We start from the raw sequence: 15,471 nt of genomic DNA on the forward strand, positions 1-15,471 counted from the left end.
AAGTTCTTAGTAATTCTTTTTAATTTTCATTGATATGGGGCAGTGAGAAAGAAGTTATCTCACTGTTTACCAAACCATGATTCTTAACACCATGAAATAACTCATTCTATATTCTGCTTATTAAAATTTCAACTGCCAGGCATGAAGCTAGAAATAATGAAACAGAATCTTTAGAAATAGGGCCTAAACATCTGTATATTTTCAGTTTCCCAGGTAACTTTAAACCCTTGAAGAAACATCTTGCTGAACTCCATCTAGAGCCAAACTTGGTTACATGCTCTAGATAAAAGTCTAGCAATGTATTTCACAGAATAGCTGGTTCTTCCCTATGAAATGTTCTGTCCTTTTGCCTTCCCAAACTGAGGCTCAAAGCTGCCAGTATGCCCTCCCCATGCATACACATTCTAGGAGACACATAAAGTTGAACACTTACCTTCTGAAAGTCTTTCCTTCCAGCCTTGGGCTGCTGAAGTGAAGAACTCATTATTAAGGGCTGAGCCATTTAACTTCATCAGACCATCTGGACCAATCTGGGTCAAAGAATAAGCCACAGAAAGCTCAGGAAGAAAACCAAATGTTAACATGTGGAATTTGATGTTCCTGTCTTCTTTAGGAAAGAATGTGTGTACATTAAATTTTACAGAAACAAAACTAAATCATACTATGCTGATTATGGATACTTCTATTTTATAATGCAATACTTTTTTTTTTCTAAAAACTTTCTTTCCTATTTATCTCTTTCTTCCGCTCCTTTCAATTCTATTCCCTATTGATTAATTATACTTAAAGAATCTTCTGCAAATAAATACATATATAAGAGGATTTTTCTAAAAAGTTCATTATTTGTTTTCTAAAACTGTGACAAATTACACACATTACTCTGAAACATATTTTTCTCATGTAATACAATATCAAAGTGTCTCAACTGGCATAGCTTTAGCTCCACTATAATAGCTGCAGATTATTTCTTTGTATGAATGTCCCTCAATTCATGTACCAATTTCCTAATCATAAACATACACTTTGTTTCCAGTGTTTTCCCATAATCAACAAAGCTGCAATAAGCATTCCAGTAAAGATGAATATACTAGTTATTTTTATCTATGGGATAGGTTTCGAAAGCAGAGAAATATCTGTGTGTGTATATAACTAAATACTGTTAGATTATTTTCTAAAAAGGCTAAAACAATTCACATTTCTACTAGAAATATATGAGCATACTCCTTATCCTGTGAACAAGAGATATTAACACACTATTTAACTTCTACCTATTAATGAGTTTGAAATTATAAAAATTTCCTTTATCCTGACTACTAGTTTTGTCTATCTTCTGGCTGTTTACTGACTACTTAGATTTGCCATCTAGTGAAATGCCAATTCCTATCATCTGCTCATTATTCAATAAGGCTCCTTATCTTTATCCTGTGAGAGTCTTTTGCATGTTATACACAGTAAAAGAGCCAAATAATTTGAAGGTATTTCCTTCCATTTATTTGTCTACTGACTTGATTTGTGATGTCATGCCAAAAGGTTTTAAGATTCTTCTTTACATTTGCAATTTTGTTAACCGCCATTCTCTCAAAGGTAACATCTAGATTCCTACCAGAATCCCTATGCAGATTCTTCATAAATAAAATTATTTTAAAATTTATATGGAAAACTGAGAGGGGAACGGCCTTTCTAATTACTAAACATACTACACAAAGTCACTGCAATCAAAACACTTATTACTAGCATTAGAGTGAACAAAGAAGTGAAAGAGAAGAGTGCCTATAAATACATACTGCATGTAAATTAGTAGAATATATAACAAAGATGGTAATTCAAACTGAGAGGAAAGGATGGTTATATAAACATGTAGGGCTGGAACAGCTGGCCATCTAGTCAGTAGAAAATAAAGCTGAATCACAATTTCAGAGCAATATAAAAAATATTCTTGATGGATTAATAGACTAATTTTAAGTTTAAAGTCACAAAGTTTTGAAGAAAATTTAGGTAACTATTGGGACATCTTAGGGATTAAGGAACTCAACTCACTTTACTTTCTATGTCTATCTGGGCCAGGATGATATTCCTCTAGCTCTAGAGCAGAAACTTTTTCTGTTAAAGGACAGATAGGTCATATGGCCTACAAATAGGTCATATGGCCTCTTCTGCAACAGCTCAACTCTGTTGTAGCTATAGCTACATTATCTATAATAATATATATCTAATATATAGATATATATTATTATCTATAATAATAATATTATCTATAGATAATACGCAGAAACTAACTGAAGTGGCTGAATACCAATAAAACTTTATTTACAAAAACAGGCAGTGGGCTAAAAAGCTTGCTGACTGCTGCTTTGTATTCTATAGATTTGGCAGGGGAATAACTGACTTTCCTATGAGAAGAGGTCACTCAACATCTCCTTGAATATTCCAGTGTTGAGCCAAGTTACTCCAAAACAAGTCAGTCCATTCTACAGTTTAATAGCTCTAATTTATTTAAGGTTATTTTAACTCCAAATCTGTTTCCTGGAGAAACAAAGTTTACCTCTTCCAGAGACAGACCTTCAAATGTATCTGAAGAGAGGTGTTTTAATCCACACTCCTTCCTTATTCTTTGCTCTGGTCTAAATAATGCTTTTCCTACTGTTCATTGCTGGGTACTACATACACTGAAAAATGGTTTCCAATGTTTCATGCTAATAACAACTAGAGTTTTGGATAAACTCCAAATTTCATCTGACAATGAAGCCGAATCACTAATACATTCACTAATAATTTCATTAATAAATTCCATACTCCCTATTCTCAGATTACCGTGCCCTCCCACCAGAGTAACTGAAAATGACAGTCAAGTAGCCTCCTATTAAGACAGCCCAACAGGACTGCACTCAACAGAAAGCTTGTAAGTTCTACGGTGCCTTTTAATTCCAAAACTGAACATAGCAAGATCCCCTCTAACAGAGGACAAGGACCATTAATCATAAGACAGTTCGGAGGAACCCACAATAAAGTTCTACAGATAGACCCTCTATTAGCTCTTGTGTTATTAGCCCCAGCCTATAAACTTGAGTCTTTAAAAATGATGAGAGCAATACCAGGCAAGAAGACAAGTTCTTTAAAAGCTCTCCCAAAACTTCAGTTCTTGTTCTAACCAAGAACTGGGGATCCCAAAATCTGTAATTTCTCCAAGAAATGTTAAGGTAGGGACAGCAATAGCTGGGAAGGATCCATTTTACTTCTTTGTCCCTACTGCTGGTAGTGCACTGACATCTGACTCCCCAGAAATGGAATCTGACCTTTCACACATGCTAATTCATAGCAATATAAAAACTGGTATCAATAAAGTCTAGTAGAAAGATGATTTTCAGAATGAGAAAGATTTAACTTTATAGTCAAATAGCTATAATGATCTGTATAGCTTACTTATAATCTCTTACTACAAACTAGAGGACATATCTAGTTCTCTTACTATAATACAGGTAAAACAAATCTCTCTCTTCCTGTTTTTAAATGATTAGAAAAAAGCGGAATGCCTAACAGATTGCTTAGAACATAGTACATACTTGGAAATGATCATTAATCTTTTAAAGAAACCATAGAATTGAAAAAACTTATAAAATCATAATGAACCTTTTGCAGAGAAAGAAACAGAAGATCAAAAGGGAGAATGACTTGCTAGTCACTCCTCCTTCCTCGATGAAAACCTAGGTCTTGGACCTATGCCTTATTCCTGACCAACTTAAATTTCTCTGGTCCCTGCCAAGATTCTTCCAAACCTTTAGTGTTTCTGCTAGGCACCATTTAGTTTTATTAAATAGTACATAAATAGTACAACCTATTTTGGATTTTGTTGTTGTTCAGTCACTAAGCTGCATCCAACTCTTTGTGAACCCATGGACTGCAGCACACCACGGCTCCCTGTCCCTCACTATCTCCTGGAGTTTGCCCAAATTCATGTCCATTGAATCACTGATTCTATCCAAACAACTCATCCTCTGCCACTCTCCTCTCCTTTTGCCTTCAACCTTTCCCAGCATCAGGGTCTTTTTCAATGAGTCAGTTCTTTACACTAGGTGGCCAAAGTATTGGAGCTTCAGCATCAATCCTTCCAATGAATATTCAGGGTTGATTTCCTTTAGGATATCTAGTTTGATCTCCCTGCTGTCCAAGGGACTCTCAAAGAGTCTTCGCCAGCACTACAGTTCGAAAGCATCGATTCTTTGGTGGTCAGCCTTCTTTAGGGTCCAACTCTCACATCCGTACATGACTACTGGAAAAACCACAGCTTTGAACAGATGGACCTTTGTCAGCAAAGTGATGTCTTTGCTTTTTAATATGCTGTCTAGGTTTGTCATAGCTTTCCTTTCAAGAAGCAAAAGACTTCTAATTTCATGGCTGCAATCACCATCCACAGTAATTCTGGAGCCCAAGAAGAGAATATCTGCCATTGCTTCCATTTTTTCGCCTTCTATTTGCCATGAAGTGATGAGACCAGATGTCATGATCTTAAGTTTGTTTAATGCTGAGTTTTAGGCCAGCTTTTTCAATCTCCTCTTTCACCCTCATCAAGAGGTTCTTTTGTTCCTCTTTTCTTTCTGCCATTAGTGGTATTATCTGCATATGAGGTTGTTGATATTTCTCCCGGCAATCCTGATTCCAGCTTGTAACTCATCTAGCCCAGCAATTCTCATGATTTACTCTGCATATAAATTAAATAAACAGGGAGACAATATACAGCCTTGTACTCTATTCCCAATGTGGAACCAGTCTGTTGTTCCATGTAAGGTTCTAACTGTGCCTCCTGACCCATATACAGGTTTCTCAGGAGACAGGTAAGATAGTCTGGTATTTCCACCTCTTTAAGAATTTTCCAGTCTATTGTGATCCATACAATCAAAGATGTTCACGGAGACAATGAAACAGAAGTATACGTTTTTCCGGAATTCCCTTGCTTTCTCTATGATCCAACAAATGCTGGCAACTTACTTTGTACATCTGGAAATTCTTGATCCAAGTCTAAAGCCTAGCTTGAGGGATTTTGAGCATAGCCTTACTAAAGGTGATGACTGAAAGAAGCCCCAAAAGGGTTAGAAAAGTGCTGATATGCTTGAAAGAACATACCTGTCGATCCACCTCTGGAAGTAGTAAAAGCAGTCGCTGTTGGCAGTCTCCAGGAAGGACTGAAAAGGTGTGTTTGTTGATTAGTGCTCGTAGGTTTGTATTAACCAGAATAGAATCTGGCGTCTCAACATCAATCTCAGCACATTTAGTTCTCTTCATTTGTCCTGTAAAAACACGGAGAAGAATCACCTGGGCCTTCTTCACATTCCTATTTCTTTCTAAACTATACCTTGCTCGGCAGTGAAAAAAGCCATGACTGTCATTACTTTAAAATATCACAGTATGAAGAAGGTAACACTTAAGGTTCTTAGAAATAAACAAAGCAAGTTTTGTTCATTCATAAAGGATAAAAAAAAAAAATATGCTATCTCCCCTGCAAAACTGGAATAAAGTCTGTAAAAGTGAATCTTTTGCCATACTAAAAAATGCATTTTATGTTTGAGATTTAATCATTTCCACAATGGGATTGAGAAGTTTATAATAAATTTAACACATACACAGAATCCCTAAAAAGTGGAAAATTCAAATATCTCTATAAATTACACCGAGGCTCTTTTTCTCTTCCCATAATTATTTTCATCAATTTTCTATGCATTAGCTAAAAAAGTTATGATTGAACAGCTTAGCAGTTACAGGAAGTCTGTTCACAATAGAAAGGTTTCATTCAGTCTTTCTAGACACTGATGGAGTTGAGAATACAGTTTAAAACATAAATGGAATCTGTGGCTTTCAACTCTACAGAATTTTCTCACATTATATTTCTTATATTCTTACATTATTACCCCCCCTTTCAATTTCTGGCCTTTCTGACATTTCCACTATTTAAGACATTGGACAGGCTAGACTCATGTTCCCACTTTACTTTCTCTCTTATTTTCAATCTCTCCTTTGACCTGTGTACTAGGAAATTTTTCCACCTCTAACTTTTAGTACTTGTAGTAAAATTTTTTATCTCTGCTCCCATAGTATCTAATATTCTGGAACTCTTTTTTATTTTCTGATTTTTAAAAACAGTATTATTCTGTTACTTCATGGATGTGATATCATCTTTTATGTCTTTCTGTGAATACCATAGCTTTTAAAGTTGTTTAATGTTTTCTCCTTCCTGATTCATCTATACTTTTGTGAGTCTATATTTCAAATTCTCTCATGATGGAGGTTTTCTTCAAAGGTAATCACAAGCAAAAACAGGTCCTAGAAGACTGACTGAAAATTCTGGTGCCGGGGCGTGTCTTGTAGACTGATGAGCTGCACTGAGGTAGATTCCAGATGATCTCTTTTAGCTGGCAATCAATAAATTTGCCGGCGCAGTTGTTTTTTTTAGGCTATTCAATTTCTTTTTTTTTTTTTTCATTTTTTTTTTTTTCAATTTCTTTAAGTACCAATCCCTCAATCTCCTGCTGAAGCTTAGGTGGGGAGGAGGAACAAAGTAACAAAGATAGAAACATGCCCCACTACTAACATCCTGGACACCAAGCAAGCATGAGGATCACTATTCAGTATTTGTGTTTTACTTCATTTCCCTGACTTCAGTATACTGCCTCCTTATCTGTCCTCAGTTATGTGTGGTATCTCTAAATTTAAAGTCTGTAAGGTTTAATTTCACCTCAAAATAAACCTTTTGTCTCTTGCGAGGCTAAGGCATCAAACTGCTTCTTATTAACTTTTAAAGAAAGTTCTTCTTTTCAACCCTGTGCTTCATCTTCTCTAAGACACAGTATATCCAATTCTTAAACCCTTCTGGAGTTCTACAGGCTCATTTGGCTTGCTTCCTATTGGCACCTGCTCCTCAGCTCTGTGAAAAACTTTATCCAGGTTTTATCTTTCAAAATTTGGTGATATTGCTGTCCATCTGTTATCTTCTTATTTTCTTTACTCTTAAGGGTTTAATCTTTTGTTTTTCCATATTCTTGCTTTAGTGGGACTTAGAGGGAGCAGGAAAAGTGGTTCCAGTTTGCCATGTTCAATTATAAGCCCTTCTATGTATACAGAGATAAAATATAAATAATGCTGGATAAAGAAACCCCTTGTCAGAAAGAGACATAAACCACAAAAAGGCTGATAACAGATCTTATTCTGAAATGAAGTTTGATACGCAGGAAAGGAAGAACATGAAAATAGTTAAGAGCTCAAAGGTGAACAGGAAGCAACAATTAAGCCTGGCAGGTAATGAATTTCAAACACAGAGTTGACAATTTAATGTCTGAGAACTGAGTCCTTAGTAAAGTAACTTACTTGTGTGGAGCCTGTCAGACCTCTGGAATGACTTCTTCCCCAGGCCCAGCAAATGATTTTCCACTTTAACCGAAGAAGAAGCAAAGCTAGAGTTTGAGTTCTGAGGGCTGCTTGACTGTCCATCAGATTGCTTTCCTTCCCATATTGCTAGGGGAAAAAAATATATAACCCTGAAGTTACAGATAGAAACTAATCAATCAAAAGAACAATTACATCATACAATGCTAACCAAAAGGTTATCAAGGAAATCAAACCAGTCAATCCTAAAGGAAATCAATCCTAAATATTTATTAGACACACTTATGCTGAAGCTAAAGCTCCAATACTTTGGCCACCTGATGCAAAGAACTGACTCATCAGAAAAGACCCTGATGCTAGGAAAGATTGAAGGCAGGAGGAGAAGGGGATGAAAGACGATGAGATGGCTGGATGGCATCACTGTCTCAATGGACATGAGCTTGAGTAAGCTCCAGGAGATGGTGAAGGACAGGGAAGCCTGGCGAGCTGCAGTCAGTCCGTGGGGTTGCAAACAGTCAGATGTGACTGAGCAACTGAACAACAACAAACCAAAAGGAGTTATGTTTGAGGCAATGTGACTCTGCAAATGTGTTTTGAGTCTGAGAATTAGGAGTCAAAAGTGAATAAAATCCCTTTCTTCCTCCCAGCACATTATTTGCTTCTAGTGGTAAATTTCCTTTCTAACAAAAATTCAAAGTTCTACGAGACATGGTTTAAATCTGGCAAACCCATAAATAAGCTGGCATTGAACTGAATTGTGTAATAAAAAAGCCTATACCTCAACCAGTTTAAATTCAAAAGAAAATAAGCAACAGTAACAAAAAATCCAAAGGCCCATAGATATGTCCAATGAAAACTCAAAGGTATTATGTACTCTCAGGAAAGATTTATATTTTTAAAGGAGAGAACTTACAATGTACTTTAAAATAACTGTATGATTACCCTCCATAAATTTCCCCATTTACCCTAGAAGGATTTATACTGAGGATTTGGCAGTATAAGGATTATGTAAATAATTACAATAATTTAAAAATATATACTAGACTATATGAGTTTGGTATACAAAAATACTGGAAAAGAAACTTTCGCTGAAAAGACACTCGGTCTGCTTACCAGGTTTGGCAGGTACAGGGTCACTGGATGCTTTGACAGTCTTCAGAGAGAGGTGCTGGTTGGAGGAGACAGACATGCTTGGTCTGCATTGCTGCTGCTGCTGTTTCTTCTGTTGTTGCTGTTTTAGTGCCTAGAAAGAGAAAACTGACTGTAAGAAACAAAACAAATCAGTTTTTAGTAATAACAAATAATAAATGACTTCTTTTAAGTGGCAAGGACCATGCTGACTATACACTTTCGGTGAAATCTATCCAAGTAAACAAAAATCTCAATTAAACTAATTAAACACAGGCCTAAATGAGCCTTAAAATTTGGATTTTTTTCCTTTACCAATGTTCTCCTGTATATAAATCTGAGAAACTGTCATTTTTTAGAACTTAAAAATTACCAATAAGCCATGGATTTCTCAAACTTGTAGGAGCAGAGAATTAGATACTTTTGATCATTCTGAAAACAGAATTCTAAGCCCTGAACCAACAACAGTTCTCATTTGTATCAACTTTATCTAGAAATATAAGTATTTCCCTTATGTATGCTTCAGAGGTGCTGCCTTTGAACAAAAAGTAGTAAATAACTACTTGACTTTGATCTTGTGTAAGCGCAGTAAGATTTGGCCCAATGATCAAATGAATCTCAGCGATTTATAGCAATGTGGTAAACTGAAGGGAGGGAAGATTAGAAAAAACTGGTTCTATTAATAAGAAGTGTGGTTCCTTCTGGTTACTTCAGAGTATTTTAATTTCTATAATGTTCTTAGTTTATAGAATATACTAAGCTAGAACGAACAGAAAAATAAAGAGCTTCCCAGGTTTTAATCATGAAGATACATAAAGGCAACTGTTTAATTCAAGAGCTTAAAAAAAAAAAAAAAGACAAACTAAAACTACATTTCAGGAAAAGGCTGAACATCTATGACCTCACTAATATGTCAGTTTAAGCTTTAACTTTCAAGACCATCATGTAGAAAAGTGTGGAATAACCAACTGCCTACTTGTCTCTGATTCTTTCTTCACAGTACGGTTTTCTCCTACTTCACATTCACATGCAGTTCAGGCTACGCCATATAGGCACAGCGGCAACACTTGATTTCCTTCATCTAAGCTGTCAGTGGAGAAAAGAATACTCAGACTCTCTGGTATCTGGTTTACCTTTCACCTATAACGTTTATAACAGGTGAGGTAGAAACATAATGTCAGTTTTGTCTGATCATTGATGACAGCTTATCTCTCATTCTTCGCAATCAGAATACAAAATGTTTGTAGGCTTCCTGTGTGGCAGCCACTAGTATTTATTTCTTTCTATTCGCGCAGTATGTAGGTCATTCTAGGTTAATGCGAAATTTAATAGAGCTACTTAGATCTTATCTATTTCTGCTATGATCACATAAATTCAGATATACGATAAAAACGAAATAACTTACAGCTTCTCTGTTTTAAGAACTGCATTCAGTTTTCCCCTCCCTCAGTAGTATACAAACCCTGTTCCTAATTTTAAAATTTAAAAAACAAACAATAAAAAAAAAATTCACTGTGGTAAAGGATAACTTATACTGAAATAAATTTTTTCACCTAATAATATGAAAAACATACACAGGAGGCAAAAACCTTACTTTACATATCAACAATCTAATTTATATAATTTCCCATATTGATATTCGTATGGATATTCCACTGTTAATGAAGCAATTCAAGTATCTCTACTTGTAAATTTTTCCTATTACAAACTTTAATGCAAACATTTTTCTGTGTATGAATGTATGAATACATGCATTTTTCTAAGATAAGTTTCCAAATATTTAAGTGCTTAGTCATAGGGTATGTGCACTTAATATTTTAATAAATATTATAAAATTTTTCTCCAAAATAGCTATGATAATTTATATTCTACCATCAAACTACAAATAGTCATTTTCCCACGTACTTGACAGTGTTTTATGTTACAATTAAGCTCTATTATATATACCAATCTAAGGATAGAAGTGGTCTGTGTTCTTAATTATTAGTCAAATTTATATGTAATGATAATTTGCACTTCAAAAAAATGAAAAGCTAGTTCTTTGAAAAGCCCACTAAAATAGTCAGCAAGTAACACTGAGAAAAGATACAGTATAAACGAAGAACACTGAGGAACAAAAGAAAAGCACAAAAAAATACTATGTACAACTTTACATCAATATTCAACAACAACAAAAAAATCAAGTGAACTAGACCATTTTCTAAGAAAAATAATTTTCCAAAATTGGCTAAAAGAATCAGAAATTTTTTTTTTCTTTTTGCAGCTTCAGGCAGTTGTAAAATAACTTAATGTAGCTTTTTGCAACTGTGTATTCTATAGTATTTTTTTCATTTGGTGAAATTTTAACTGTTAATGTTTTTGGCACTGTGCTTTGTACCATTTATTAAATTAAAAAAATAAAAAAAATAAAAATCCACCTAAAAAAAAGAATCAGAAATCAAGAGTAGGATTAAATGAAATTGAAACACCCTAGTAGTAAAAGGTAAGATCTGTAAGACTAATTTCTATTATTTTTTCCAAAAATCTAAAAAAATACAGAGAGCTATAGAATTTAATAGATGCTAAGAACAATCCTGATTCCAAAACTGTACAAGGATGGTACAAGAATATAACAAAATCTAAGCTAAACTCATAAAAAGTAAATTCCACTAATATATTAATAATGATGTAACAAACATAATAGGGTTTATTCCAGAGAGTTAACTATAGATTAACATTAGAAAATCTAGCCCTGGAATTCTGCATACTGGCTGACTTAAAAAGTTACCTGATGACTTAATAAATGCTGAAAAAAATCAACCTGAAAAAATCCAATACCTACTTGTAACACACACACACACATACACACACAATACCTACTCGTAACACACACCCCACACACACACCCCTCACAGCAAATTGGAAACTAATGAGGAACTTTTAATATGTGATAAAAAGAGTATCTACGACAAAGCTATAACACAGAGGGGCATAAATTATTAAAAAACAAACTGAGAAACTGTATAAAATTTTTCCTTAAAAGGACTTAATGTCCTTTCAAGAAACTGTCATTGACTGCCAGAAGCATGCATTTTTAATGTACAAGAGTATACTTCTGTAAACAAAATAGCACAATTACCTGCTTTAGTGCCTTCTTGCTGTGCTTCTGTGATGAAGAAATGACTTTACCTGCCGGAATGGTAGGAGATGGGCAGCCCGAATGAGGAGAAGATGGCTGTGACAGCCTAGACGATACTAGGGGGAGAAAAATGACAACTCCAAGTTTTGTCATCAGAGGCGATATCAAGCACCATTTCTTTCCCAATCATATACTGCTACCTGTATTAAGAACTGTGACCAAACACTTTTGGGAAGGATCTTCTTTTTGGAGTTCTACTGCAAACAGCCTCCCTTTTCAGTTTATTTCCTCAAAAAGCTCTAGTGAAGGATGATAGGATGGGGAAGGGATGAATGTTAGTATTCATCACTTCTCATTCTTTAATTTTTTCAATAGAATTGACTGAAGAAGCAGGAAGCAGAATATAAACCATGAGTCATCAACTACGGTAAAGTTTAGAAAAGATTCTAGAAATTACTGGACAGTATGTATGTCCTTAAGGTAAATCTAGTAACAACATGATATTGTGGAAGAGCCCTGGATTGATAGAACGGGTTCCAGTTTCTCTCATCTTTAAAATGAAGGCAATAAGGTCATTCCACCTCAAACACTACCGTTCTCTAATTCTTATATTCCTTCAACTCTGACATCAATAGTTTTAGGTTTATTCTTGTGAAAGGGTGCTTTACGACTTCTGATGGAATCAGTGTAGGTACACATAGGATGGAACCACTCTCTACTTCATCACTAGCTGTTTTATCAGACTTAGCCAAACTTCAGTATTGCGTGAAGGGTTTTCCCCAGCAAGGTTCTATACTTCTTACAATAAACACAGTTAAGATCTTTATGTTCTCTAAAGTTCAATAGTGTATAATTTATGATACAAGATAATAAAGAAATTGTTGACTCAGACTCAAAAATAAAAATGATGACAACAGTAGACAATATTAAGAAGACTGATCATACTTAACTTCAGCTTTGTATCCCAGCCCTTACTAGGGGTTTATATATGGGAAAGAAAGTGTGGTGTTAAAAAAAAAAGGTTAATTTTAACATATAAAACAAAAAATGGAATTGGATAATTCTTGAGATGGTTAAGCAACAAAAAGAAACTAAATTCTTAGTGCACTCAGATGCTGACCAATTTTTTAAAATAACAGTTTCACTGAGATACAATTCCTATACCATGTAATTCACTTGAAGTGTAAAATTTAATGGCTTTTAATACTTGCAAAGTTGTACAACCATCATCAGAATCAATTTTCATCACCCATTAAAAAATTTTGTACTGGTTAAAGCTGTCATTCTTCTTTCCCCCTGACTTCCCTCTTTAGTGATGGGCTTTTTTTTTTTAATGAGTGTTTTAAAGATTCATCTATGTTTCAGCATGTTATCAGTACTTTATTCTTTTTATCACCAAACAATATTCTACTGTATGCATATACCACATTTTGTTATTCATGAGCTAACAGACATTTGGGCTATTTTCACTTTTTGGCCATTAAGAACACTCGTTAGCAGGATTTTGTGTTGGACATATGTTTTCAACCCTCCTGGGTTCATATATAAAAGTGCAGTTGCTGGGTTTTTCAGTAACTCTGTGTTTAAACTTTTTAAGGAAGTCCTAAACTGACTTCTAAAATGGCTGCACCATTTTTACAATTCCATCAGAAATTTATGAGTGTTCCAATTTTTCCAAACTCTTGTCAACACTTGCTATTGTCTGTCTTCTTGATTTGACCAATGTTTTTAATGGACATTATGAAAATAAAGCTAAAAACTATTAATATTTAACAATATTTCTTTTTAATGGTTTGCAGAAATCTGAGAATATACATGTCCTCAACTGCCCCAATATCTAAAAATAAACAAAAAACAAACTAACCAAAATGACCCCATTAAAGAATGCAAGAATTCTAACTGTGGCCTGGAAAACAGACAATAAAGCTATCTGTGATTGCCAGGGCAAACCTTTGGAATGTTTCCCTTTAAGGCAAAAGCCCTTTCTAGCAAATGAATCCATAAACATATCTTGAAGCCAACTAAAATAAATCAAGAAAATTCCAGGACCTACCAATGAAGAAAATCTCCCAGAGTTGACTTAATGCCAAATACTGGTCTCACAACTTTAATTAAACTTTCAAATATTAAACGTTCAGAATTACAAACAGCAAACACGATTTAAACACATGTTGATAAACTCATCTCTTTTAATCCTTCTAGTGCCTACGCTATCTCTAAGACACATTAACTTTATTAGAGTAACCAAGAATTAAACCTCATCTAGGTGCCTAATGCTGTGCTAGGTTCATTTGAATAGAATTTCACTGAACTCTTATAACCATCCTCTAATGCGAAGAACTGATCACTGGAAAATGCTGGTAAAGACTGAGGATAAGAGAAGAGGATGAGATGGTTGGATGGCATCACCAACTCAATGGATATGAATCTGAGCAAACTCTGAGAGACAGTGAAGTCTGGCATGCTGCAGTTCATGGGGTTGCAAAGAGCTGGACACGACTTGGGAGACCTGAACAATAAGGTAGGTACAACTTCTCTTTCTACTCCCACCCAACCTCCTCCAATTCTACCCTCTAAGGTAACTAAACAACATAGGTGGATTGGTACCCCTGTTGACATTTTTCTATGCAAATAAAAACATGAAAAAATTTCAAGGATGTATATTTATATATAAATATTAAATGTAAACACCTGCATATTGTGGTGGTATTATCTAAATTTTCCTTATCTAGAAATTTAATTAGCCTGCAAAAGGACTCAGGTAGTAAAGAGCACAACCAACATTTGAACTTTGCATAGTTTCAGAAGAGTGAGTACTTGTAATGGGTTAAGTGGTGGCCACTAAAAGTCATGTACATGTCCTAACCCCCAGAAATGTTATATTATTTGGAAAAGGAGACTTGGCAGATATAATTGATTTTGAGACAAGGAAATTATCTTGGATGATCCCAGTGGGTCTTAAAATCAAATGACAAGTTGTCTGAAACACAAGACAGACACAGAGGAGAAGTCCATGTGAAGACAGAGGCAGAGACTGAAGGATGATCTTCCTTTTAATAGCTACATAAAATTCCATTGTGCAGATGTATCATAATTTCTTCAACTGGACTCTGATGAGTGTTAGTAATTTCTAGTTTTTTGCTCTTATTACTACACTGTCTTAAACACTGTTTTCTAAGGTATTATACCAAGAATGATACTATTATTATCTAAAAAATGCAAATTACTGAATCCCAACCCGACTCTACTGAACAAGAAACTGTGAAGGCAGGGCCCAGGAATCTGTGTCTTAATGAGCTCTCCAGGTGATTCTGTTGCATGTTCAGCAATAATATACTGAGAAACCAGCTTTCCAAAGTGATTTAGAACTTGAGGCTCATTAAAGCCAGTTTTACTTATATAGTTTACTGAAGTAGTTTCAGCTTGTTGGATACATCTGTACCATCCACTGGGTATAAGCTCAGAAGGCACCACTTTTCAATATAGCATTGGGAATTTTCCATTTCAACAAACGATTATCATATGGAACAAGGTCCAAAGGGTAATGGACTATTCATATTAGATGCATTTGAAATAAAAGAATTAGTAAATAATCTTAGTATTTTATTTTTTCTCCTGAAGATATTCAGTGAGACCCTCTGAAGTATTAAGAGAGACTATCAGAAATAATGGAGCAGTAATATCAAAATTGAAACTTAGCTTTATACAGTTAAAGGATTAATCGTTGAAAGACTGATAACAATTTAAGTTCCCCAAATCATTTTCATGATCAAAAAGAGCAATACTTCTCTTAAGGGAGAGTTTTAATTTTCACAAATTAATAATAAAATAATTTTATTATTAAAAATAAAGAC

General features: G+C 34.7%; 1 protein-coding gene across 2 annotated transcripts in view; it reads right to left on the bottom strand.

The window, feature by feature from the left end:
• The window catches only part of ASXL2 (ASXL transcriptional regulator 2), a 103,500-nt gene that overhangs the window by 12,279 nt on the left and 75,750 nt on the right, over positions 1-15,471 (bottom strand). For both annotated transcript variants that reach the window (XM_055400931.2, XM_088841233.1), the window contains 5 exons: positions 11,618-11,733; positions 8,485-8,614; positions 7,354-7,500; positions 5,119-5,282; positions 434-530 (listed from right to left, as the gene is read on the bottom strand). In XM_055400931.2, the coding sequence (XP_055256906.2) occupies positions 434-530; positions 5,119-5,282; positions 7,354-7,500; positions 8,485-8,614; positions 11,618-11,733 (654 nt within the window). The remainder of the gene's footprint in view (positions 1-433; positions 531-5,118; positions 5,283-7,353; positions 7,501-8,484; positions 8,615-11,617; positions 11,734-15,471) is intronic.

Source organism: Moschus berezovskii, chromosome 11 (genome assembly GCF_049115385.1).
Source record: "Moschus berezovskii isolate FMDL1 chromosome 11, NW_MosBer_1.0, whole genome shotgun sequence".
Classification (NCBI taxonomy): domain Eukaryota; kingdom Metazoa; phylum Chordata; class Mammalia; order Artiodactyla; family Moschidae; genus Moschus; species Moschus berezovskii.